The sequence below is a fragment of the Lactuca virosa genome, chromosome 2 (assembly GCF_052849685.1).
Source record: "Lactuca virosa cultivar CGN04683 chromosome 2, Lactuca_virosa_CGN04683_v6, whole genome shotgun sequence".
Classification (NCBI taxonomy): domain Eukaryota; kingdom Viridiplantae; phylum Streptophyta; class Magnoliopsida; order Asterales; family Asteraceae; genus Lactuca; species Lactuca virosa.
Genome location: NC_136427.1, coordinates 222,859,128 through 222,887,048, shown reverse-complemented (window position 1 = coordinate 222,887,048; position 27,921 = coordinate 222,859,128). Strand labels below are relative to the sequence as shown.

Genomic DNA, 27,921 nt, shown 5'->3' with positions numbered 1-27,921 from the left:
TTAGGTAATTTTTTTTTTTATGTATGCACTACATAGCCCATAAATTTTGGGGGCCCTGGAGACGTGGGCCCTGGGCGGTCGCCCGGGTTGCCCACTGTTTGGACCGGCCCTGTTTGGAATATCTAGAAGGTTTTCCAATGGTCTCCATCAGTGGTGATCTCGGCTACAATTCGGGTTTAGCATGGAGAGCGGTGGATGAAGGAATGAGTCGGTTGATATAGAGGTTGGGTGTGTGGGGTATGGTGAAGAGTATTCGACTATGTAAAGATGCAAGAATGGTTGAAGGATCACTCGAACCACATAATTTTTATTCAACTTTTTAGTTTAACTTTCTATCTGTTTTGACCGGTTTCCGAGTTTTATTAAGGTGAGTTTCGCAAGAGATGGGACGGGGACTCATGAGATACATCATTGCAAACAACATTCAACGTCTTTTTTTTAATCGATTATAGTTCTACTTGAAAACATAAATAAAAAAAACCCAAATATGACGGATGAGATGAGATAGATGATAATTTTTGATTTTTTATGGGTTTAGGGATAAAAATAATGAAACAAAATGAGAGAAAAAAAAAGTGATATGGGTGATACGTGATAGGATCATAGGAAGGATGAGAAAGATAACCTCAGATCGGATCGGGTCAAGATTTATAGCATTGCGATTTCGACCAAAGTCAAGTCACAAAGGGCCCTTTCCTCTCTCTCGTAACACGAAACACGAAGATATCCCCTTCCCTCCCTTTCCCTTTCACCTCTTTCTCCTTCAATTTTTTCTGCACCAACGATGAACAACGGACCAGGTCTTTTCTCCGACATCGGCAAGAAAGCCAAAGGTAATTTCAATCCAATTCAATTCACAATCGATCTTCCTTTATTCTCGTAAACATACTCTGGATTAAGTCTGAATCATCAAAATTTCCACCTATTCTTGTTTTATGTATAGATCTGCTGACGAGAGACTACCTGTCGGATCAGAAGTTCTCTGTTTCAACCACCAGTGTTACCGGAGTGGTATGTGATTATGCAGCATATGCAATCTCTTCATTTCTCTTGATGCGCGTTATTTTATGAAATTTGACTCATCAATTTGGTCCTAGGGTCTCTCTGTGGACAGTGTTTACATTTAAAAATTATTACGCAAGTTGTTTCGTTTGTTGTCAGATTCGTTACCTTGGATGTTAACCACTGGCACTGGCTTGTTGCTTTAATTTTAAGCTCTAGTAACTTGCAATGATCTGTGTCTATGTTCTATAGAATGTGATCTTAATGGACATCCAGATAACGAGATTCAGAGAGACTAAATGGCATAGGTCACCCAAACACTTTATCTTCCATTTCATATCTAAGTTCTGATGTATTAGAAGCCTAAAATGCCATAGTTGTCAAATCATGAAATTCGAAACCCTGAATCATGCTTTATCTTGTAATTTAGATGTAAATTCTATTACCAATGACAACTCTTTTGAGAACCTTTGAACATCTAGATAGTTATCTGTTGAACCATAAATCATATGTTCAAGTGTATACACATATCAATCTGCTGTGTTACTTGATTCCAGGGACTTACTTCAACTGCAACAAAGAAAGGTGGTCTGTCAAGTGGAGATGTGGGAGCAATATACAAATACAAGAACACGTTAATTGATGTCAAATTCGACACACAATCAAATGTATGCTTCTTACTTCTTACTTCTTACTTTTCTGATCTAATTCTCTCATATACAATGCATCATAATCTTCATTATTACACTGAATACTGCAGATTGCTACAACATTAACATTCACTGAGCTTGTGCCCTCAACAAAGACTATTGCTTCATTCAAACTCCCTGATTTTACATCTGGCAAGGTACAATGACTACATTCATTATCTGTTTATCATTTCTTGATCTAATATTAGGGTTTTGACTTTTGACTTTCTTTTTTTCCTCACAGCTTGAGGTTCAGTACTTCCATTACCATGCTACTTTAACATCTGCAGTTGCTTTGACTCAAGCCCCAAATGTTGACCTTTCAGCTACAATTGGCACACCAACATTTGCCATAGGCGCAGAGGCAGGCTATGAAACCTCTTCTAGTAAGTTGACAAAGTACACTGCTGGCATCACTGTTAACAAACCAGATTCTAGTGCTTCCATAGTCCTGTAAGCAATCTCTCTTCAAAACCTTTCAACTTATATAAACATATATTTCCAATAATGGAACATAAATTAATTTTTCAGGGGTGATAAAGGAGACACGATAAGGGCATCATATATACACCACTTTGATGCATCAAAAAAGAATGCTGCTGTAGGGGAGATTACTAGAAGGTTCTCAACAAATGAAAACACATTCACTGTTGGAGGGTCTTATGCAGTTGATGGTTTAACCATGGTTAAGGCTAAACTCAACAACCATGGGAAGCTAGGTGCACTGTTGCAGCATGAGATTATTCCCAAGTCACTTGTCACCATATCTAGTGAGCTGGACACCAACTCCTTGGACAAAACTCCTAAGTTTGGTTTGGCTCTTGCTCTTAAACCTTGATAAAGTCTTCATGCTATGAGATATTGAGCTTCAACGTTATTGTTTTTTTTTTTTTTTTTTTTTTTTTTTGTTTCTACTATTTTTATCTCCCTAGATGGTCTTCAAGGGAACATTTAATTAATAATATGTCCTAGGATACATTTTTTTTGGATCTGGGGTTTCATTATTTTCATGGATACATTGGGTTTCTAAATGTCTACACATATTTTTGTTATTGTTTCTAGTGTGGATTATAGTGAATTGTATTTTTGCTCTCTTTCCCTTTTAACAATTGGTATTTGCTACTTTTGATATTGTTGATTTTGTGGGGTATGGGAAGGTAACAAGGACACTTGCCAGATTATGCAGTCAACGAAACATGAGACTCGAGTCTGTTTTCATTATATTTATCATATTATGATTGTTGACAAAATATAAGAAATATAAGTTTCACCTTCTCGTGTGAATATACCTAGTCTTTTCACTTTCTTTCTCTCATGATATTATGATTGTTGACTCAGTTCCATGTTTTGAAAATGTTTTTTACTTAAATGAAAGTAGTTTTCTACAATCAAACGCATCATAAACTTATTACGCACTGTGTTTTGTTTTTGTTGAACGTGGTAAAAATGGTTTATGAGAAGAATATAGAAAAGTAAAATGATACACCTCTTCGATAAGCGTCCATTTAAAAAAGCACTTTTTATTCACTTCTTGGTGGCGACTCCTAAAGAAATAGGGCTATGTATTGCCAATAAAACAAATGGAATTAAATAAAAGATTTGTGAGCTAGTTACATGAGATGAAATCCTCAACCAGTTGTCTCAAACTTGCCAATGATGAACCACCTTCTTCCAATGCCATTCGGCTCCTACCTTTCATCTCCATCACCTTTGCTCGAACCTCACTATCTCCATCCATCACTTCTCTTATTCCCTTCTCAATCTCTTCAGCCAAAATCAATCTCTGATTCTTATTCAGTTGGTTATAATCCAATGAAATATCAACCCCCAATCCCAATTCTTTAACCAACTGATACGCATCCAACTGCTGTTCAGCGTATATCGGCCACGTGGCAATTGGAACTCCATACCACAGACTCTCCAACACAGAGTTCCACCCACAGTGGGATACAAACCCACCAACCGCCACGTCAGCAAGTACCGCTGTTTGTGGGACCCACCCGACAACTCTACCCCTGCCAGCTGTACGCTCTAGAAACCCTTCTGGTAGGACCTCGTTATAGTCTGAGTCTGTGTACTCCCCCGGAAACCCTTTTTGGGCCTCAGATGGAGGTCGACGTAGGGACCATATGAACCGGTATCCACTCCTCTCTATTGCAATTGCTATTTCTCTCACTTGGTCCACATCGAACCATCCCCTGGACCCGAAACATAGTAGCACAACCGTTGACTTTGGTTGACTTTTCAACCACTTCAACACCTCGTTATTTGGAGTATGTTTTTCGGGCTTTATCATTGGGCCCACGGTGTAAACACGAGGTGTTTTGTCATCATAAGAAAGGAGAGCGTGAGGTTCCAACTCTTGAAACGTATTTACGATAATACCCTTGGCTTCCTTATACTTTCGGGTGTAACGAATAAACCTCTTGGACCAGAAGTCCTTGTTTACAAGTACAAAAGGCAACACGCTTGGAGGAACTGGGTTGGCGTAACTCGGGATTGTTAACTCGGTTCCCGAGTTTGCCAACTCGGATACATCCTGACCATGTTCATCATCAAGAATCTGAAAATACAACATAATCCCAAGAAAAGCCGCGTTTGAGGTGAAGAAGATGTAGGTGGGTACGCCAAATTCCTTTCCAACATCGATCATTGGTGTGCAAAACATGTCAACAACCAATGCACAGAGCCGAGATGTTCGGTGGGACCCATTGAACCGGTTACCGATGACTTCTGTTATGATAGGCTTATGGCGTTCAATGACTGCATCCGCCATGAAGCCGATGGTTGGGCAGTCTGTGAATGAATCGAGATCCATAGGAGGGAAATGGATGAATTTGATTCGATCGTGGTCTTTAGAATCGAGGGAGTCGGTGTAATCGGTGCCAATTAGGTCTCCGGGAAGCTTCATGATGAGTAGAGTAATGGTGAGATGGTGAAACTGGTTCACCATTAGTCTAGCCAGCTCCACCAGCTGGCCAGCATGTCCCATCAGAGGAGATGGTATAAATATCAACTCCAGTTTCTCCATTGGAGATGATGATAAGTCTGTAGATTTTGGCTGATATTTATGGAGACTAGGGCAATTTTTATAAAAAAAATAGAGGTTAGGTATTATGTCTTTTCTTGTCTTCTTCGATGTCTGTTATATGCATTATTTATTGGTCCCATAATCATAGATTGTTTTTAGTAAACATCAATGTATTTTTATTCATTCAATATGGTAAAACTAATGAAGTCGCTTTCCTTATAAGAATAAAGGATAGGAAAGTGACTAAATAGATAGTTGAAGCTAACAAGTTAAGATTAGAGGCGAAATCAGTTGTTATTTCACCAGGCCGGCCGCGAGATTTCGGAGGCCCTGTGCAACTTAACCAAAAATATGCTCTAAAATTTGAAATATATAAAAATTTAAGCAAAACAATTATACTATTTCATGTTCTATTACAAAAATACATAAATTACAATTTGATTCAAAATAATACATACTTTTTTTCTTCTACTTGAAACAACCATCCTTCTAATATTACTCAACTTTTCGATAATATCATTCTAATATTTAAGCAAGTTTTAACATTTATGCAGTCTACATATCTGTAACAAAAAATCAGAAAGAATCATAAAGAAAAAATGGGCAATTAGAATGCTATATTACACAATCTGTAGACTGAAAGTCTCATTTGCTTCTAATAAAAAAATAGAAATCAAAAATTTATCTTCTGATTTTCAACACTTCAAACAACTTAGCATCAAAAACTTCGAACCCTTGAAATTGGACTGATAGATATTATTTCTGAATTGAAGAAAACAGGAACATAAATTCAGTAAAAAAAATATGGATTGATATATTTTGCTGCTGGAAGTCTGATTTCCTTTAGTTTCAAATTCTGATTTCTTCTTTTGAAACAAATATGAACTCAAGAAAAAAGAAAAATAAATTCAAGAAAAAATATGAATTCAAGAAAAAAAAAACATAAATTATTACAATACAAAATATGTATCAGATAGATAAAAAAAAGTGTATAGTACCATCTGATTTTTGTCCATAAGAGGCTGAGACTTGAATTCTAATTTTCAGCACCTTCCTACCGATGATTGAAGGATTTTTTTTCCTTATCATTTAGAAGATTTATGAAATAAAGAAGTAAAAACTCAATGGGTCTGAAATGTTTCAGATGTTCGAAGATTGAAGGTTTTCATTTGAATGATTTTTCTGATTTCCAGCAAAGAATGAAAGAAGGAAACCATTGCCAAGGAGCTCAACGGGTGATTCGCTCAATCGATGGCATCATTAACTTGTTCCTCATACTTAAATCGTAATCACTATCACCGAGATTGAAGGAACCTAAGCGTCATTTTCTTCCCCAAAAACTTCTGATTCCCGCTTATTTTCTCGCTTGCATCGTTCCGTTTTTCCACCTGATACATAACCTAAGCTGATACAAAGGCCAAGGAATATTTGGGCCCCTAGATTTCAGTGGGCCCTGTTCAAAGGCACACTTTGAACATGCCTTGGGCCGGCCCTGATTTTCACGCTGCATTTGTATTGTCTATTGTGTTTACATGTACTTGAAAATATCTACCTTTTTGTGTGAATTTATGGAGTGTTTGTTTTCATGGGGCACATTAGTTCAATTCCCTTTCAACCCATTTCAAAAACCATAACTCTGCTAAACGCAATTTTTATTTATTCTTTTGAAGGAATTCAAGAACCACGTGAAACTAGTTTAATGTGCATCAGATAGAGAGACCGCTGTACTTTTTGTTTTCTTTCAAATTGTGCATGACATTGCAACGTAAAGATGTGAAAGTACTTGTGTGTTGAGAATTGTGCATCCGACACAATGTCTTTTTTTATCGTAAATTATTTAATAACTGTTTTTATCCGGTATTAGACCAAGGAGAGTGGCTACGGTAGAGGCCGTACCACCTCTGCCACATCATCATAAACTCCGCCCCTTTACCGCGGTTTGGGTGCGGTGGAGGCCGCACTACGGTACCGCAAGGGAGCGTTTCTCTCTTCCGATTTTCATTCCAATTGACTGTTGAACGGTCGGATTTTAAAAAATAACGTTTTTTTTTTTTTTTTTTTTTTTTTTTTTTTTTTTTTTAACCTTTAAACATTTCTGTTTAAACATCTCAAATCTTTACAATTTTTTTTATCTTTCTACTACATTTTCCTTTCAAAAAAATTAAGAAATGTCGTCGTTCTATTCTTCTGAAGACTTTGATGTTATGTTTGATGTTGTTGTCGCCGTTGCTAAATTGGCAGAGCAAACGTATGAAGCTGCATGCAATAGTGCAGTCGGAAGTGCTGAACGGTGAACCCGAATATGATATATTTATAGAAATCGTGAAGAAGCAAACCAACGCTTGATACAATACTACTTTCAAGAGAATGTCACTTTTTCAAGGGTACTACTTCCAAAGGCGTTTCGGAATGTGCAAACCTTTTTACGAACGTATAGTCGAAGATCTAATGAGAGAGTGTGATTTTTTCCAACAACGTCCCGATGCTAGAGGTACACCCAGTTTCACTCCTTTACAAAAATACAAAAATGCACCTGATGCATTGGATGAGAGTTTTAAGATGTCCTCTAGGATTGCACGAGATAGTCTCCATTATTTTTGCAAAACTATTATTCAGCTTTATGGACCAAAATATTTACGTAAGCCTACACGTAATGACATCATCAAATTGCAATCTCATCATGCTAGCGTATATGATTTTCTTGGAATGTTAGGAAGTTTAGATTGTCTACATTGGGCATGAGAAAATTGCCCTACCTTACACCATGATCAATTTACCCGAGGTGATCATGGTCATCCAACGGTCATACTTGAATCGGTGACATCACAGGATCTGTAGATTTGACATGCTTTTTTTGGTTCTCCTGGTTCGCTTAACGACATTAACGTTCTTAATCGTTCACCTATATTTAACAACATATACGACGGATCTGCACTGAATTCTTCTTTCCAATTGCGTGAAACACCATATAAATATGGTTATTATCTAGTTAATGGGATCTATCATGAGTATGCAGTTTTTGTTAAATCGTTTACGTGTCCACATGATACTCGATGGAAAAAATTCAAGAAAGCTCAAGAAAGAGCTAGGAAGGATATCGAGCGGGTTTTTGGATCTCTCGAGAAACATTGGTTCATATTGAAAAAACCAGCAATTTTTTTCAGCGAGGAAAAATGCAGGAAGTCATGTATGCACGTATACTACTGCATAATATGATTATCGAAGACGAAGGAAAAGTGATATGTGATTATGATGAGCAGGAAACCATCCCCGAGACACAAGCAATAGAAATTGGTGACGACGAGTATACGAAAAAGAGACTAGAGGTCCGTTCCAATGAAACATTTCACAATATTTGTATGGACTTGGTGGAACACATTTACGAGATTCAACACATTAACCTCAATTCGATCCCCCGGATGACCCAAAAGACGAGTTCTCGGAGGACGATTTCATATAGTTCGTTTGAGTTTATTATTATTATTTTTTAATTTTTTACTTTTTTTTCTAAGTTTTAGGTTTTTTAATGTGATGTTTTTTTGTTTTAACTGACGCAATGTAATGAGTTTTTTTAATTAATGAAATATTTTGTTTTTGATTAAAAAAAATTAATTATTAAAAAACAAACAAACAAACAAACAAATTAAGTGTGGCACCACACCATGGGTGTGACATGAAACCACACTTTTGTGGTAATTGTTGATATGTCGCCTACGTGACACTGCAATTTTATGAGGGAGTGACACCACTCCCTCCAACCTTATACACAATAAATGAAACTAAATAAAAGGAAAAAAAATCCATGGGAAGTCATTGAACGTACATAACTTGTTCATGGTGTATATATATATATATATATATATATATATATATATATATATATATATATATATATATATATATATAGAGAGAGAGAGAGAGAGAGATAGGTTCAGGTGTTTTAAGTAAGTATTGTGTTATTGTATGCATAAATGTGGGCCAATCAAAATTTAAAATAAAAATAAATAAATAAATAAATAAATAAGGGTAAATAGGTAATTTGATAATTAGTTTCCACAAATAATATCCTATAATTATGGTAATTATTGACTTCGGCTAGTAGGCTTTTTAAAACCACCGTAACCCTAATCAAACCATCTCCAGCTGTTACCTTCATCCTTATGCCTCCCACCACCGGCCGCCACCCTACCCTTTCCCTCTCTCGATTCCAGTCGCACGCAAAACACACACACAATCCACCCACACCCATTTCATTTTCACTTTCACACACTCCTTTTGTAAAACGTAACTTCTCTTTCCCCAATTTACCCCTACATTCAATCTCTCATGGCGGAGGATCGGAGACGCCATGAACAACCTACTAACTCCGGTAGAAGGAGCCTGAAGAGGAAGCTGGAGGACGAATTAATCGTAGATCATAAGATTTCTTCTACAGACGCCGTTTCTCAACAAGATCTATTATATGAAATTCGTGCTCAGGTTGAAGTACTCGATTCTACTTTCTCATCGAGTGAAGCAAATCGTGCCCTAGTCAAACGCTCACTTCACGCCCTCTCCGAGTTCGCAAAGAACGGTTTGGATTTTTCTTATTGAGTTTTGTTTTTCAACTTTCTGTAGCGTAATTTGATTTGATTTCGTTTGTGAACTTGATCGTTGAATCTGGTGCTGTTCCAGCCCTAGTACGACATCTTCAAGCGCCACAGTCACCAAAAGAGGTTGTTACTGGCACAATACCGTATGAACATGAGGTGGAAAAAGGAAGTGCTTTTACTCTTGGACTTCTTGCAATTAAGGTAGGTACTCATTTGAATTACATAACCTTGTCAATTAAAATAAAGGAGAATCCAAAAGATTATATTTGATAAATTACTGTTATTAATGGCGATAGATTGTTTCCTCTTGAATCCGTTCACAAACAATTTCTGAACACTTTCAAAAACCTTCCCAATGTTTTAACAGCCTGAGCATCAACAACGCATAGTGGATGCTGGAGCCTTACCTCATCTGGTTGGTCTTCTTAAGAGACAACTGGATGGCCAAAGTTCTCGAACGCTGAATGGTGCCATAAGGAAAGCAGCTGATGCAATCACCAACCTTGCTCATGAAAATAGCAGCATCAAGACCCTTGTTAGGTCTGTTTCCCTCTATCTTTTTCAGATGCTATTCATGTATTTTAGTACTTTTAGTTCATCACATTTTTTCATGTTTAGGGTTGAAGGTGGCATTCCTCCACTTGTTGAATTGTTAGAATCCAGTGATGCTAAAGTGCAAAGAGCCGCAACGAGGGCCTTGCGTACACTAGCTTTCAAAAATGATGAAAACAAAAACCAGGTTGATGCTTTTTTAATTTAGTGAAGCTTCTTTTTGGGATCAAGAACTAAATTTTGTCTAATATATCCATGAAACATTTGCAGATAGTGGAATGTAATGCTCTTCCCACCCTTGTTCTAATGCTTCATTCAGAAGATGCTGCTATACACTATGAAGCTGTTAGTTTCTGTACCATTTCTTAAATACCAATTAGTGTGTATACATCTATTGCATTAGATATTTCAGTATGTTTGACTTTATTTTGACTTTGGAAAGATGTAAAGGAAATGGCCAAAAGGATCAACGATTTATGTGGTAAGCTAATTCTATCGGAATAGAATCACGAATTCAAATTCTATCGGAATGGAAACACGAATTCTAATTCTGTTGGAATGGAATATGGATTTTTTCTCATTGATTATACATGTTCTACAATTTTTGGTTATTGGTTTTGGTGCAGTTAACAAGTCCGCTTATTTTTCCAAAGGAATATAGTTTTTTATTTATCATTTGCTAATGCGTTATTGGATTCTAAACTACAATTGGATTTGTTTTCACAGAAGTTGATGCTTGAAGAAGTTGATGCTTGAAGAAGTTGATGCTTGAAGAACGGTCAACAAAATTAAAAGTGTTTCTTAGCAACATTATTCTTTTAGAATGAATTAGTGTATTTGTTAGATTTTGATGTTTTTTTGCCCGATTTGAAAGTTTTTTAGTTTTATTCTTTAACAATAAATGTAATTCTTAACAATTGTTACATGTATTCTATAAGAAATAATGTAATTTTTGTTTTAATTCTACAATTGCTGGTTCGAGAATTTTTTATTCTACAAAAAATTTTTAAAGTCATAATCAAGAAAATTTGTTATTCTAGAATATTATTATTTTTGAACATACTCAAACATATTCTGTCAGAATGTCCGAATTAAAAACCTTATAATTAGTAAAAATCGGATTTTTAAAATTAATAGAAACTATGATCCCTTAAAATATGCAAGTTTCCTTTATTAAATATGTATTAATTGACTAAAATACTCTTCTACTTAAATTGGATGATATTTTTCAATTATTTTTAATTCAATAATATGTATTAATCACTTTCTTAAAATAAATAAAATGATTGGCCCACATTTATACATACAATAACACAATAATTAGTTTTAATAGAATAACCTAAGCCTATCTATATATATATATATATATATATATATATATATATATATATATATATATATATATATATATATATATAACCAACTAAAATTGACAGAACTATAGAATCATATTTATAAACTTAGATTGTAATTTTAATGGATTAGATCAAGAGGTTATATAGTAAAAAATTTACACATTTGTCCATAGGATTACCTACACATTGAATCAAACTCATACTCCCTAAAAATTAGGCTAATTAAAATTAATTACACTTAATATCTTCTGTTGCTCTCACGTCTCCAAATTCGATTGTTTAGGTCTTAAATTTATGCTGTCTGTTAAATTCGAAGCAGAAAACAAGATGGAATCGAGGGTTAAAGGAAGATATAACATTTATGGAGAAGAGAATTGAAGAGGAAGCGGGTTAAAATGTTGGGTTAAAATGTTGGCAGTGGTGCAATTGCTGCCGGAATCTGCTCTAGCGTTAGCGCAATCTGCCCGAAACGGAGCCATTTCCTTCCTTATTTAAAGAAAGCGATTTGTAAAAAATTATTGCATCTGTATTTTTTTTAAACGACATCTCATGGATCATTTTTCTATTCTCTGTATTCTTTTGAATGGCATCATAACTCCTCGATCCTCTTTTTAATTTTTTTCTAGGCTAATTAACTTATATTTTTATGTTTTATATCCTTTATGAAGTTCCTCAATTAGGATGATAAGATTATACATCTAGGCAAGATATCTAGTTTATGCGACTTGGCTGTACAAGATTTGACTTTTTGAGTATTTATGAATAGGTAGGAGCCATGAGAAATCTTATTTACACGATAAAAAAAGAATTCTTAACCAAGGTATCAATTCTCCTTTTTTTTTTGGTTGGTTATTATTCTTTTTGTGTTTTGGATAGTCATTTCCAAACAAAAACATATATTTATATATTTATGCTACACTTTTAATTTGTTGGAATTTAATAACTAACTAGAGTTGTAGCATAAATACCGAAAATTTCATTTTTAATATAAGGAAAACACCTAATAACTTTGTTCCAGACATTGAAACCATTTCAATTAAAATAAATATCAGAGTCTAATCCCAAAGATCACATAATGCGGAATAACATGGGTGTATGTGCTGCGATCGTCCCGAGCTCCTTTTCTTGAAAACTGGAGATACCTGAAACCAAAACTGTAAACCGTAAACACGAAGCTTAGTGAGTTCCGCAAATACCACATACCATACATATCTACTGAGCCATACATGCCATACATACTGTGAGCCATACATATCAATCATGTCCATAATCAAATAAGATGCTATATGCCGCACATAGTCTTGTCGTTATGCCACGGGCCGCCACGTGGTCTTTCTTGCCAGGCCGGGGGCCACCCCCTGGGTCTTACAGAAAAGTGCCAGGAGCCACAAAGACAACTAGCATACATACTACTCTACTTAGCTACTTAGCATACAGTGTGCCAGGAGCCACCTCCTGGTCTTTCATACATATTGCCTAGGGCTAACCCCCGGGTCTTCCTACCATACAAATAACATACTGTGTGCCAGGAGCCGCCCCCTGGTATTTCATACATAATGCCTAGGGCTAACCCCCGGGTCTTCCTACCATACATAAACTAAATAGGTCGACATTGGTGCCTTAGACCCATACACACAGTGAGGAGACTCACCTCGCACTGCTGAAGTCCCGCTGATAATCCTCTGGCTGCTAGCTGACAACTCCCCGAACTGCTAATCCTTCGGCTCCCCGAGCTACTAGTCATTATGTAAACTAATTAAGTTCGGGATTCTCATAACTTAACCATAAGTCCTCACTGGGGTAAAAGACCATTCTACCCCTCACATACACTTGTCCAGATATGGACTCTACTTAACCCTTTTCAACCCATTCCATACTTCATAACCCTCCAGGGTCAACCTTGGTCAAAGTCAAAGTCAACACTCCTAGTTGACTCAACTCGTAGAGTCGTCTTCTAACTCGTCGAGTTTTCATGCTTCGTATAATCGTGATAAAACGAGTCAACTCGTCGAGTTCTACCTTAACTCGTCAAGTTCTCTCATTTTCAACAGAATCAAGAATTTTCCATACAACTCGTCGAGTTCCCTTGTGGACTCGCCGAGTTCCATGAACGGAATCGGGAATATTCGACCGAACTCATCGAGTTCCTCTGTGGACTCGCCGAGTCCCTTGCATTTCTAGACTATACAGCTTTTTCCTCAGATCTAAGGTTCCAGAATACATATCCATATTGTTTCCATCACCTATTTCTGTAAAGTTGACAACTTGATAGCTTTGCATGCCTCAAATGGACCCAAACTCGAGATATAGCAATCTACTTCCATGAACATGACCTTTTCTTTGACAAAAACGGGTTTGAGACCCTTTTTATGATTCTAAGGGCCAAATATTACTGGAAAGTGGGAATCCTTAACATACAATCTGTGGAGGGTATCATTTTTCCCACAATGGGGTCAAAAAGACCCATAAATCAAAACTAGAAGTGATCTAAGCTATGAATCACCAAGTTAAGGACTTTTTACCTCAGAAAGCTGCCAAAGATGGACAAGATCCCAGATCTAATGCTTCTTCTTGAATCCCCAATCCTCTCCTTCTTCCACAATCTTCAAAACACACAAGATTCACTCAAAAGTAACTCACAAGCTCATCCAAAGCATTAGGGTTTTATGGATTAGGGTTTAGGATTTGGAGTCTGGAAATGAGGCTGATAGATGGGGATTAAGATGCTTAAATAGGGTGCAAAACCCCAAATTTAGGGTTTCCCAAACCCAAACCAACTCGTCGAGTTGGTCCCTCCAACTCATCGAGTAGGTTTCCCAACCCGCGTCCCAAATTTGTTCCTACTCGTCGAGTTCTTCTCCTTGAACTCGACGAGTTGCCTTCTTGATTTGGGGTTTTTCTTTCCTTAATTGGCCTTCTGGTTTCCAGGTGTTACAACTCTCCCCCACTTAAACTAGACTTTGTCCTCGAAGTCCGCTAGTCACCTACCCTGCAAACATCTCACGCGCTACGCCCGTGGTTTTCCTCCTACTTGCCCTAAACCAATTGATGATTCCCACAGTACTAACACCCGCCATCCTAGAGGTACAATCACCATCCCGCGCAATCAATGGCTTCCCAAGGCAACCGAACCCAACTACCCAGACCTTCCAAACCTGATGAGGGATAAATCCTTATTGTCATACGGAGAACTCGTTCTGTCTTTTCGAGATCTGTAATTTATAATGGACTGTCTCCCTGACGGACCGCCTATGCTTCAAAAACTACCATACCAAAACCTCATCGAATAACCGACCAAACACACACTTCCAATCCTGATTATCTTGTTGCCACCCTCAGAAACGAAATCCTTGTCCATAACCAGCTGTAGAATACTTATACTTGACAGAAGGCTCAGATAATCCTTTGAGTAGAAGATTCATCCCTGAAATGGTTAGACTCAAACGAGAGCTGCACAACAGGGTCAAATCCGTTACTATGAGATTATTCAATCCAACTGTAAGTGACTTAGCATCTTCTATCGATAAGCTACTTCCCATACGAGAATCCTCACTTCACTACTTCTGTCTGAACATCATGCTGCCTCTTGCCCGCTTTCTGAACGAACCGAGACCACCCTGGTCCCAACTTATCTGCCACCCATCTGGGATACCGGATTTCCTACCCGGTTGCTGAGCCAAAGAACAACCTCACGGTCGCTCCCCGCGACTTTCGAAGAGACCTTCGACTATCAAAATCTGCCCAAACCATATTTCCACTCATGGCTCCATTATTCTTGCTGATCCTTCCGATCATACCGTCCGACTATCCGTCACCACCGAACCTACTACAAAGATGAATGCTACCTGAACCACTGTAGCCTTACATCACTCCTGGTCTCCAACGACCTACCGCTTACCTAATCTAACCATACTGTGGCCTACTCACATTCGTGCGGCTGACCCGCCCTGTTCTAAACCATCTGGAGGAACCTGTGAGTGAATTACGAATCTGTCACATTCTCACTGCCGAATAGGGACCGGTGATTACTACGGGCCACACTGCAGTCTTACACTCCCATAATAACTGACCACTAATGAATGCTACGGGCCACCCCGCAGTCTTACTATACTAATATACTAATGGCTAACTAACGAATTCTACGGGCCACCCCGTAGTCTCTCTACATTTCTACTCTATCTTCCAACTGGTGAATGCTACGGGCCACCCCACAGTCTTACAACACTTCTACACTACCTGCTGACTAATGAATGCTACAGGCCACCCCGCAGTCTCTCTACGTTTCTACTATATCTGCCAACTGCTGAATGTTACGGGCCACCCCACAATCTTACAACACTTCTACACTACCTACTGACTAATGAATGCTACGGACCACCCCACAGTCTTTTCACATTTCTCATGCTATCTGGTCGCTGGTTATTGCTACGACTATCTCGTAGTCTGACAACACTTCCCACGCTGTCTCATCCGCTGACCATGGTCTTACCACTGATCTCCAATCCGAGCACACCTAAGTTCGAGCACACACACGGTCAACATCCCATACTGAACACATACCCTGACTAGAATCTCCAACCTGGTTCCTTAAACATGCTATCAACATTACGGGAACTCAATCTCAATGTTAGCAAGTCTCCCGAACTTCCAACTTACACTACACTCAATCCATACAGCCGATTGGGCCGTCTTTCTTCCTGAAAAAGATGCAAAACTTATCCCAGTTCCAAAACCGCTCCCGCTTCTGAATTCATGATCGTTTCCCCCCACTTAGATTCGACTAAGTCTTCACGACACGCGAGAATTGAAGGATTCCAATTCCTTCTTTCCTTATGCGATAGGCACGCTGACTACCAACGCTTAACCCGGCTAGTGATCCATTACTAGCCCACTCCAAATACCGCACCATTACTGAAGACTAGATGAACGCTTTCTGAATCCCCAATACTGATGGCCCCAAATGCTTAACCTGATGTCCCCCTCAACCTTAAAGTCCAATTAGCAGATGCTCAGAGCAACTTCTTCAATGATAGACTGCTTCTCTTGGCGCTTCCAAAAGCTAATACGAGCACAAGGACCGAACCTCACCGAATCCTGACGATGGTGGATATCCACCCTGCTGAACCCTGACTGCAGACCGTCACGAAATGCCTCGGAACCGATCTCAACCGTAACCAAGATAATACTGAACAATTCCGAACCAGCAAAAAGGAAATGACCTTACACTAACTAATAACAATTCTTGGTATGCAATTGGCATATGACATTTCTTGAAAATATAATCCATATACAAGTAGAGAGATAACCCATAGATACTCTACCCTCAACCAATGTGAGAAAATGAAATCTTTGAATACAGTAAGTACCAAACTGAGTAAAAGATATATACCTGCCACCTGTCTTGCTAGAATCCTGATCTCCCTCATCTGTCACCGCAAAGCCCTACCCCCTCTTCCATCAGTAATCCTCAAAGTAATCGGGACAGACGAACTCCCTGTTCCTCCCCTCATCGTCTGGCAGTTGACCTTCTTGTGGCCCACCTGATCGTAGTTAAAACACAATGGGCTCGCCCCCTGAGGGCAATCCCTGCTGACGTGACCAATACTGCCACACTTGTAGCAGCCTAAACCTCTGGAACAAAAAACTCACTTGTGCAGTTTCCCGCACGTGCTGCACTGACTCCGGTTCTGCTGGCCTCTCGAATGCTGGTCAGAAGTCTTAGGTCTCTTCCCGGGACCCTGCAAGGTATGCACCTGATCTGCCCTCCTCTTCTCAATGTGCTCCAAATCAATCTCCCGCTCCCTCGCCCTCGCAATCATGTCATCCAAAGTCAGGCATGCCGAGTAGCTGGCATGTTTTCGGATGTCAGCCCTCAACATGTCGTGGTGCCGGGTCTTCCTCATCTCCTCATCCCCTGCGTACCGAGGCACCAGTAAATCCCTCTCTCTGAACTTAGCGGTAATCTCCGCCACCGTCTCCGTAATCTGCCTCATATCTAGAAACTCCCTGGCCAGCTGCTGAAGCTCCACAGCTGACGCAAACTCAGCCCTAAACCTGGTCACATAGTCCGACCAAGTCATAGCCTCAATGGTTGGGGCTCCCAACGAATCACTGACTGCCTCCCACCGGTCTCTAGCTCTGTCTCTCAGACATCCTGCGACATACTGGACCTTCGACCCTTCAGGGTAGAAACTTGTCAACTGTGCAGACTCGATGTCTGCAATCCACCCCTGGCCATAATGGGGTCCTTCACCCCGTGAAAGTTTGGCGCACCGCATCCTATGAAATCCTTGAAGGAGAGTGTGCACGTCCGTGATTGGCCAGATGCCATGTCACTCCTAAACGCCCTGAGGCACTCCTCCATCAGCTCGATGATCCCTTCCTTGATCGACCCGAAAATCACCGGGGTCGCCTCAAGGATGCCTCTCGTAATCTCAGATGCAATGAACTCGCGTAGTCCGTCATCAACCGGCTCGGAACCTGCACCCGAACTTGAACCTGAACCTGACCCATACCCTGAACCTCCTGCTCCGTGACGTGTCACCACCATTATGAAACAAAACACATAATCGTCAGGGTCATATATAACCTCGAGAGATCTCACCCACTCTACAAGTTCCTTGGTTCCATCGCGGCCCTCCTTGACTCGAGTACGAATCCTCTGCTTTCAGTAGTACGGGCCCATACTACCTTCCACATCTATCCGTACTTTCCTCAAGGATTTCCTTGACTTCACCAAGTCCCTTTCACTACTACTGTTCGCTGTACTAATCTCATCCTAGGCTTTCCTAGGTTCCTGAACCCACCCAGTACTCAGCTGCTGAAAGACTCCTACCAATGTCAATTAGCTTCCTCATGAGTACAATCACATGCAACAAAGATAAGATAATCCTTCGAGTAAAAGACTCATCCCTAGAATGGTTAGACTCAAACGAGAGCTACACAATAGGGTCAAGTCAGTCACTCTGAGATTATCCATCCCGTGTCACATGTGACTTGACATATTCACTTAGTAATCAATTCACATCACTAAGAGTCCCACAAAGCACAAAGCAAGCAACATTCAGACAATGGAAAATCTAACCAACCAAGCCATTCTATTCTCTTATCAGGAATCGATACTAGCATGTAATTCAAAGGCTCATACAATCAGGCATAACCTAAACAGGCCATCCTACCACTGGCTGATCAGTTCTAGCATGCAAATCTAAAAGCTCATATACTCATACAAAGGAATCTCTCCTAGATCCTTAACTCTAGTCTAGCATGTGAATCATACAATCATATCATATCACATACCAAAATTCAAGACCGAAAATTTCATTTTTAATATAAGGAAAACACCTAATAACTTTGTTCCATACATTGAAAACATTTCAATTAAAATAAATATCATAGTCTAATCCCAAAGATCACATAATGCGGAATAACATGGGTGTATGCCCTACTATCGTCCCGAGCTCCTTTTCTTAAAAACTGGAGATACCTGAAACCAAAACTATAAACCGTAAGCATGAAATTTAGTAAGTTCCCCAAATACCACATACCATACATATCTACTGAGCCATACATGCCATACATACTGTGAGCCATATATATCAATCATGTCCATAATCAAATAAGATGCTATGTGCCGCACATAGTCTTGCCGTTATGCCACGGGCCGCCATGTGGTCTTTCTTGCCAAGCCGGGGGCCACCCCTAGGTCTTACAGACAAGTGCCAGGAGCCACCTCTGGGTCTTCCATTCAAGCAATCACAAACACAACTAGCATACATACTACTCTACTTAGCTACTTAGCATACCGTGTGCCAGGAGCCACCTCCTGGTCTTTGATACATATTGCGTAGGGCTAATCCCCGGGTCTTCCTACCATACAAATAGCATACTGTGTGCCAGGAGCCGCCCCCTGGTCTTTCATACATAATGCCTAGGGGTAACCCCCGGATCTTCCTGTCATACATAAACTAAATGGGCCGACATTGGTGCCTTAGACCTATACACACAGTGAGGAGACTCACCTCGCACTGCTGAAGTCCCACAAATAATCCTCTGGCTGCTTGCTGACAACTCCCCGAACTGCTGATCCTTCAACTCCCAGAGCTACTAGTCATTATATAAACTAATTAAGTTCAGGATTCTCATAACTTAATTATAAGTCCTCACTGGGGTAAAATAGCATTCTACCCCTCACATACACTTGTCCAGATATGGACTCTACTCAACCCTTTTGAACCCATTCCATACTTTATAACCCTCCAGGTTCAACCTTGGTCAAAGTCAAAGTCAAGGTCAAATTCAACATCCAAGTCAAGGTCAAAGTCAACACTCCAAGTTGACTCAACTCGTCGAGTCGTCTTCTAACTCGTCGAGTTTCCATGCTTCTCAGAATCGTGATAAAACGAGTCAACTCGTCGAGTTCTCTCCTTTTCAACAAAATCGAGACTTTCCCATACAACTCGTCGAGTTCCCTTGTGGACTCGTTGAGTTCCATGAACAGAATTGGGAATATTCGACCGAACTCGTCGAGTTCCTCTATGGACTTGCCGAGTCCCTTGCATTTCTAGACTATATAGCTTTTTCCTCAGATCTAAGGTTCCATTATACAGATCCATATTGTTTCCATCACTTATTTCTGTAAAGTTGACTACTTGATAGCTTTGCACGCCTCAAATGGACCAAAACTCGAGATATAGCAATCTACTTCCATAAACATGACCTTTTCTTTGACAAAAACGGGTTTGAGACCCTTTTTATGATTCTAAGGGCCAAATATTACTAGAAAGTGGGAATCCTTAACATACAATCCATGGAGGGTATCATTTTTTCCACAATGGGGTCAAAAAGACCCATAAATCAAAACTAGAAGAGATCTAAGCTATGAATCACCAAGTTAAGGACTTTTTACCTTAGAAAGCTGCCAAAGATGGACAAGATCCCAGATCTAATGCTTCTTCTTGAATCCCCAATCATCTCCTTCTTCCACAATCTTCAAAACACACAAGATTCACTAAAAAATAACTCACAAGCTCATCCAAAACATTAGGATTTGGGACTTGGAGGCTGAAAATGAGGCTGATAGATGGGGATTAAGATGTTTAAATAGGGTGCAAAACCCTAGATTTAGGGTTTCCCAAACCCATACCAACCGTCGAGTTGGTCCCTCAAACTCGTCGAGTAGGTTTCCCAACCTGCGTCCCAAATTTGTTCCTACTTGTCGAGTTCTTCTCCTAGAACTCGACGAGTTGCCTTCTTGATTTGGGGTTTTTCTTTCCTTAATTGGTCTTCTGGTTTCCAGGTGTTACAAGTGTAGGGACCGAAAAAGATTTTTTTTCACATTTTTTATTGCTATAACTGGACATAAACTTTGAAATACAATACTCTGATATGAAAGTTGAAAGTACGGTTTTGATGAAGAGGTGGTAAGAACTTTGAACCATTGAATTTGTTGAAGCCGATTTTTGTTTTATCCAAATGAGTCGGTATGCAGTCACAAACAGTAAATCCACCACCAAAAGACAAATGTTCTTTGTCCCGGTTATTCTTTGCTGCAAAAGGAAAGAAAAAAACAGAACACCCATTAATAAATTGATGTTTCATGGTGCTGTTTTATTTACCCAATGATCAAGGAGGCTTATTTTCTTGTTAATTGTAAGATTTTATAGAAAATATTTAATGGATATGAGAGATTCATATCAGTAGTATGCCCCTACCTGATGCTGTGAAACCTGAGAGTCAAAGCAAATCTTCACTTTGTGTCAATTGACTCGATAAAGCTACAACCTAACCATAAACATAAAAACTGAACATTTTTAGTGACTTAATTCAAAGGAAAAATATATGGAATGTGTATATGACATCTTAAGAAAATCTACCATAGTAATAGCCTTCATTCACATTGTCTTTGTTTTTACCAACAATACGATTTCTCAATGATTAAAGTGCATCTTTAAGCTTTTCTAAAAGTACAAGTTTGGGATGTTAAACTCTTCAGATTATGCATCCACAATACCCATTTCCTATGTCAAATATATACAAAATATATACACATGTGATCTGTTATGAATGGCAACTATGCATCTCTTTCAAAAAAATGAAAAACAGGTTTACACCAAAAGCTTAATCGAGTTTATGGATCATACCGTAAGGTGTTTTCCTTAGTATGGTAGTTGATTTTGTTTCCTAGAAACCATTGTTGTTATTCACTATCCTATTTGGAAACTCCATAAGCCTACCCGTCTGATGTCATCCTTTGTTTCACTTAAGGATGGAACTGATTAGTCCATACATTGGTTTCATCTTGTTTTTCAAAGTAATTTTCAAAGTAATTTTTTTTCAATGAAAGTGAAGTGCTATAAGGGTAATTTTTAGAAAGAAAAGTGGAATGTTATTAGGGTGGTTAGAAAATAGGAGTGTGATGCTATGATTGAGTAGTTATTGAAAAAAAGTGTAATTGAGAAACATAAAAATATACATATGCAACCCAAAACATATTTAAACTTATAATGTGTAGAAATGAAAACTTACTCAGTTACTGTGTATCAGAAAAACAAATGCAAGTACATTGTTATTTCTTGTATTTAGACCAATCATGGGCTAAATGTAAGATATAGCAATGAACTTGTATTTTTTTTTATAAAATATAGCATCATACTTCCATTTCTAATTCTTAAGTTTTTTAAATTTTATTTTAATGTTTTCTTCTTATTAAACCATTTTTTTGTTTTTTTATGTGTATTTTTTAATATAATAAATAGTTTATGAAAACATCTTAGTTATCATCGTACAACGAATGAGAAGGCAAACGGGCAACAAGTTGTGCCGCTAAGCCTTTTTGTATGGTAAATCCAAATCTTTTGAAGACTACATCTATAGATTTAGGGGATATAACATTGCTATGCATGATCCGTTTTACTCTACTAAGAAGCTCCACCGCATCAGGCGTAAGGAAACCAAACGTATCAAATGCAAATGGTATAAACACGTGTTGATTTTCAATGCATGATTTATCATGTTTTGTGACCTTGCATGTAACAAATTTTAATGCAACCAACCCCGCCGTGAAACCCCCGACCCTCAAGACTATGAGAGGGGATACCCCTGTAAGGTCCACACATGCATGTTTCCCTCACACCCATCCAAAAATCAAAACATCAGCCGATCTAAGGGTTGACCTTCCTTTTGTCGGGTCTGTTAGGAAATTCATAGGAGCCACTTTCTTGGTGGAAACCCCGACACGCTTAAATATGTCAACCAAAACATCCCTAACCATATCGTGCTTGTATTTGAACCCCGAGAGTTCTTTGCAATGAACTGCATGCTCTCCAAAAGAGTCCAAACATGCCTTGCGGCACACCAGACATATCGCGTCGGTTGGGAATATTAGAATCATGAATCGATATTTGAGGATGGTACGATACTCCACAGGAGACATATGTTGGCCAAGCCCATCTATAGGGATATCTAGAAGAAAATCTTAAGCATGTGGTGCACGTAAACACTTGAAAACTGCTTTCTGCCGAGCCGTCATGTTGAAATGCACTTCCATATCTTGGGCAAATTTACTAAAAAGGGCACTCGCCAGTGTATTATGGAATTTAGGGGAGGGGGGCGGTGTCCTTAGTAGTAAAATTTCTAAGGTCAACGTCCGGAATCTTGTTACGAAGAGAAGCTAAGGCATAAGCATAATCAGAATCCATGCCATAAATGCTGCTATACCGTAAGATGTGGTATTGCGATACCCAAGATTGGGCACTTGAGGCAAGGAAAGCATATGAGATAGCCTCTACTGCCGAATATAAACCCAAACCATCGAACTGAATGGGTAGGGAAACAAGTCACCACTGTATGTCGCCAAAGAAAGGGCCACAACAAACCACAATGTCCTCAATCGCCCTGCGCAACCCATTATCGAAGAACAACGTCGCCTCCTACATGTGAACGAGTTGGCACGTCCTCAGCCCAAAAGGAAAGTTTCGCAATACCCATACAAGATCGAAGTATAAGGAGCTCACTCTAAGACAATTGTGGAAGAAGGCGAATCAAATTCATAACTTTCAACTCTCTTTATGGCTAAGTTGCTAATGAAACTAGCATCTCTACTAATAGCTCCCCCGAGAAGTTTCACCCCAATGGCGGACTCCCGATGCCAACCGAGAATAACACCTCACACAGCTTCCTACCATCACACGAGGGCCAAAAGAGCTCGGTTTTCTTGATATTCAATCGAAGGCCCAATTTTGGGCAAATAACCTTAATAATGTCTAATGCTTTGGCCACTTCCTCAAAATCTGCAATAAGTGTGCCATCATCAAGTTACCATGCATGGAGAAGAAGCTTACAATTGTCTCTAATATTATGCAAGAGCGGGTGCAACATAAGGGAAAAGAGAAGTGGTCCCAAGAGGTCTCCTTGCTGAACTCCAGTAGTACACCAAATATGCGTGTCTCTTAGATACAACCATGCTGCTTGACCATATAGGAATTCTACCCACATGGATATAGAAGGGCACCTCAATCTGATCTCATGAAGTAATGCGGATCTACAACAAGGCTAAAGGCACTGGAGAAGTCCACGGTAAGCATGAAAAGAGACTCGTCATTGTGGCGCTCACTCAACACCCTGTTGGCGCTATGTTATACGGCTTCAGCGCCACCCGACACCCCGAACCCAAACTGAAAATCATTGAGATACTTGGCCATTTCTTTACCAACACCTTTCATAGCCAGATTGGAAATCAAACATCTCCATATAGTGCCTACTGCAATAGGTCGTATTCCCTTGTCAGGTTGTAAGAGTGGTGTAAGAGGAGTAGATGCAACAAATTCTGCCAAACTCAAAGGGCATCTTCCCCCTAGCCAAAGATTAACCACACATGTAATAACACATAGGAGGTCTTTGGCTATAGCTGAACCTTCTGCACAAATATCATCAAAAATGTGTTGAGCTCTCAACCCATCTCTCCGACACGAGGTTCCTTTAGGGAATGATTTAATGCCCCCAAGAACATTATCAATATCCACCACAAGGGAAGGTACTGAACATATGGTACTCCGTATGGATGGTGGTGGCTTGAGTGGATGCTTATCCTCCAATGCCTTTGTGGTAGCATCCCCGCATGGAGCAACCCCTGAGGAACATAAAACTTTCACTGCTGCTGTGAAATGCCCATCTTCAACCTTACGGAGACATTTCCTGATGTTGGTGTCGCCCCGTGTTCTATCCTCTCGAATGTACTATTTTTTTTGTCTTGTTGCTCCAGCCTTGCATTGTCAACCAAGTTTTTAACAAGCTTGGCTATACCATCTTCTGTATCTTAAGTAGTTAATGCGCTTAGGATGTTACAATGTTGCAAGGACTTCCTGCTCCCAGACTTACTTTCTTGCCTATTCTTGGGCCTGGACACTTGAAGAGTACACCTATGAAGAATTAACAATGTAACCCACGCTTCAATGGATCCGGGATGAGCAACCACCTTGGAAAGGGATGCTTTTAAAGGCTGAGAGAAATCCATACAACAATTATGAGGGATGCTTTTGAATATGGTGATAGGTAGCTTAAACACAAGATCAAGGAGCTGAGCATCCAACACTAACCCCTCATTAAGGTCAGCCTCTGGTTCATTGGGTGGCGGCTTTTGAATACGAACAATATGTCAACTCATGTCACCAACCTTGCCATTAAATTTAACAAGACCATTTGAGTGGCGACACGAGTGGCTTAGGGCATGTAGACTCATACAATCCCCATATATCCTTTGATCAAACTCCTTCAATGTTGCTGCCACTGACATAAACAGTCCAAGGTCTAAAGAAATAGCCTCTCGCAATATAGCTCTACGCTTATCCGTAGGGAGGTGCAATCTCTTGATATTAGAAATCATACATACGGAGGTGCCATTGAACTTTCAAACTTAAATAAAAAAAAAGAAAAGAAAAAATTAAATAGTATAAAAAAGGTGGGAATTAAAATGGAATTTAGATGTTATAATTTGACACACATTCTTGTCTAACTCATTTCAGAAAAGGACAAAACTTCATATTTTTTTAGTTTAATTCAATTTCATTTCTTTTTTATTACTGGAAATGTATGCCTTCTTCTAAGAAAAGTCTTATAGTTTGACCCATGTAAAATAACCAAAAAGTCAGTTTCTTTTATCCGCATCCCTAATATAAAGTCAGTTATAATATGACAATAATTTGGCTTGTGAATAGTGAATATACTAAAAAATATCCTTTTTTTTGTAGAGAATTCATGCTTCTTATTTGAATCGAGTAAACAAATTAGCCACAAAACTCACCGGCTACACGAAACTGATATTCAATGATTTCCCAGGCGGCCCACGGAGTTTCAGTTGATCTTATAGCCGCATAAAAAAACACATTGTTTCAGTTAAAAGTTTCACTATTTGTAAAAAAAGGATTAAAAAAACTGTTTAAGACAGTTGGAATTTACCGATAATGTTTACAATAATTGGCATGCAGGTTGCTATGCTTGGGTAAACTTTGTAGTTAACAAAAGCATTAAAATATCTTAACATAAAAATCAAAACTTGATTTTTTTTGGTTGATTAAAATTTATAAATATGAAAAACAATGAACTGTTGCCTCAAATACTGAATGTTCAACATAAGTCTTTCAAGTTTTCAATTAGTATTCACTACTTGAAGAGACATTGTCAACTGCATTATTATAGGCACACTACTAGAAAATAGCCCTTTAATGACATAAAAACAATGACACGCACTGATAGAGGACATGCATTTGTGCGTGCCCTAAAAAATAATGTCAGTTTTGCAAAATATGAAGGATAGAGGATACACATTTGTGCGTGCCCTAAAATTAGCGTCAAAAAAGAAAAAATGGAAATGCAGAGGGTGCCTTTCATAAAATGTGCGTCATCTAAATATGTCGCTTTATAATTTTTTAATGAAACACACGTTTTAAGCGGGATTTCACCCGCTTATTGGATCCCAAAAATTAAACCCCCCCATCTTCCAATTTGCAAGAAAAATCCCTAGGGCCTTCGTCTTCATAGCAGAATTGCTCTTGCTTTCTTGATCAAATGCCTCGCAAAGACGATTGTTTTGATGTTTCCAATCCTTATATCAGTGTTGTAAGCCACTATAGGGACTGGTGTTATGCATTTTCTTTACTCATTGACTCATACGCATTCTGCAATCAGGGAGCTGAACTCATGGAGTCGGCGATTGGGGGTCTATGACTCCTCACACTCAAAACGCCGGTGATTTTAAGGTATTTTTGTCCCCGATAGTGCAAGATCTCTGGAAACCCTAGTTACAATTGGAATGTAATTAGGGGTTTCCATAAAGAAACAAACCGAGCTTCCATTGCCATATATCAACAACTGTGATTTAGGCGCTTAAAAATGTATAAATGTTTTCACTACACTGTGTATCAAACCTACTTCACTTAAAGGTGTGTGTGTGTTTACCTATGATCTTGCAATCTATCTTTTTTGATATTGCTGCCACATCATCTGCTCCTCCATTGACATCTGCACATACGGTGGTGCTGCCACCGGAAACGAGGCTGAGAACGGGTCAGATGGCTATCCGGCGACACTACTGGTACTTCCGGCAACTATGTTCCCAGAGTTTTGCCTTGCTTGTTGGTACATATCATCGAGAACCTCTGGACTGAAACCGCCAGGTAGAGATGGCTGGTGGTTCGCCGGACCACCATCATAGAAAGCTAATCCGACTTTATCAGCGTACTCTTCCACCGTCTGACCACCGTCTCCCAAGTTCAACACATCATCCTGACTCAGTTTCCCTTCTTTCTTCTCCGGCTCCGGCGACCTAGCTTCTTCTTCTTCTTCTTCCTCAGATTCTGATTCTTCTTCCGTCTGGTACTGACTCGTTCCGGATTTTTCTCTGATAAAATTATCCATGATATCTAATGGCTTTTGTGAAATCTTAGCGACTTCTGGATACTCCGACGTCCTTGCAAGGCCGATAGATTTGCAATAATCGTAAAAGTTGTCAAGCTCTAAAGGTCAGTTCTGGGGTTTCGAAACTATAGGGCTCAAGTTAGAGGTTGAAGATCAGAAATAGAAGGTTGAAGGTCAGATTTAGGATTAGAAGTCGGAGGTTCATGGTCAGATTGGAAGCATCGGAAATTAGGAAACGAAAATGGAAGAGGCACCAGGTTTGCATATCATTCTCTTCTTCTCCATGTATGTACCCTAGGTTTCTTTCTCTTACTTTATCATTTTCTTATGTAATATCAGAACTAATGGTTGATATATCACACACTTAATTTGTCTAGTCATAAAGCTGCTTTGGAGGGTATCGTCATGAACACGAATCATTATCTGTTAGGTCAGTTACTGATGCACGCCCACAAGGTGCTTGACATAATGTCTATGTTAGGTTTTCACCCAGATGAGACCACTTTTGGCTACCTTGCCTATCTATATGCAGCAAAAGGACTCGAGAACAAGATAATTGAACTACAAGACTTGGAATTTAGGTTCAATTTTACTAATAAATCAATGTTTATTAGTGATGGATGGTTAGAAACTAGTCAAATTGTTAACAATCTCATCAAAGATGGTTAAATGTATTTTGTTTTAATTAAGGATACCCTTAGTTATTAAGTTTGACATCTTTTTTTGTTGTTGTTGTAGGTTTGACAACCAAAGCAGAAACTCTATTTGACATGTTATTGAAGCTGGGG

General features: G+C 39.1%; 2 protein-coding genes and 1 pseudogene across 2 annotated transcripts; 1 reads left to right on the top strand and 2 right to left on the bottom strand.

Moving 5' to 3' along the window:
* Positions 1-647: 647 nt before the first annotated feature.
* On the top strand, positions 648-2,743 carry LOC145160278 (mitochondrial outer membrane protein porin 2-like). The gene is made up of 6 exons (XM_079079407.1): positions 648-833; positions 944-1,011; positions 1,560-1,670; positions 1,763-1,849; positions 1,936-2,144; positions 2,223-2,743. Exons 1-6 carry the CDS (start codon positions 785-787, stop codon positions 2,527-2,529), a joined length of 831 nt encoding a protein of 276 aa, XP_078935533.1. The 5' UTR covers positions 648-784; the 3' UTR covers positions 2,530-2,743.
* A 452-nt stretch (positions 2,744-3,195) lies between these two features.
* LOC145160277 (anthocyanidin 3-O-glucosyltransferase 2 pseudogene) lies at positions 3,196-4,754 on the bottom strand (annotated as a pseudogene).
* A 17,549-nt stretch (positions 4,755-22,303) lies between these two features.
* On the bottom strand, positions 22,304-27,418 carry LOC145158240 (uncharacterized). Its single transcript, XM_079077163.1, has 4 exons — positions 27,388-27,418; positions 26,815-27,231; positions 26,697-26,772; positions 22,304-22,361 (listed from the first exon to the last, which is right to left on the bottom strand). The coding sequence occupies exons 1-4, from the start codon at positions 27,416-27,418 to the stop codon at positions 22,304-22,306; spliced, it is 582 nt and encodes a 193-aa protein (XP_078933289.1).
* Positions 27,419-27,921: the final 503 nt, after the last annotated feature.

Coding starts and splice junctions, on each gene's coding strand:
- LOC145160278 (XM_079079407.1), top strand. CDS start 785: ATGAACAACGGACCAGGTCTTTTCTCCGACATCGGCAAGAAAGCCAAA. Junction 1,012..1,559: donor CCACCAGTGTTACCGGAGTG/GTATGTGATTAT, acceptor ACTTGATTCCAG/GGACTTACTTCAACTGCAAC. Junction 2,145..2,222: donor TCTAGTGCTTCCATAGTCCT/GTAAGCAATCTC, acceptor TTAATTTTTCAG/GGGTGATAAAGGAGACACGA.
- LOC145158240 (XM_079077163.1), bottom strand. CDS start 27,418: ATGGAGAAGAAGAGAATGATATGCAAACCTG. Junction 26,773..26,814: donor TGGGAACATAGTTGCCGGAA/GTACCAGTAGTG, acceptor ACCCGTTCTCAG/CCTCGTTTCCGGTGGCAGCA. Junction 22,362..26,696: donor ATGTGGCAGCAATATCAAAA/AAGATAGATTGC, acceptor GTTTTGATTTTT/GGATGGGTGTGAGGGAAACA.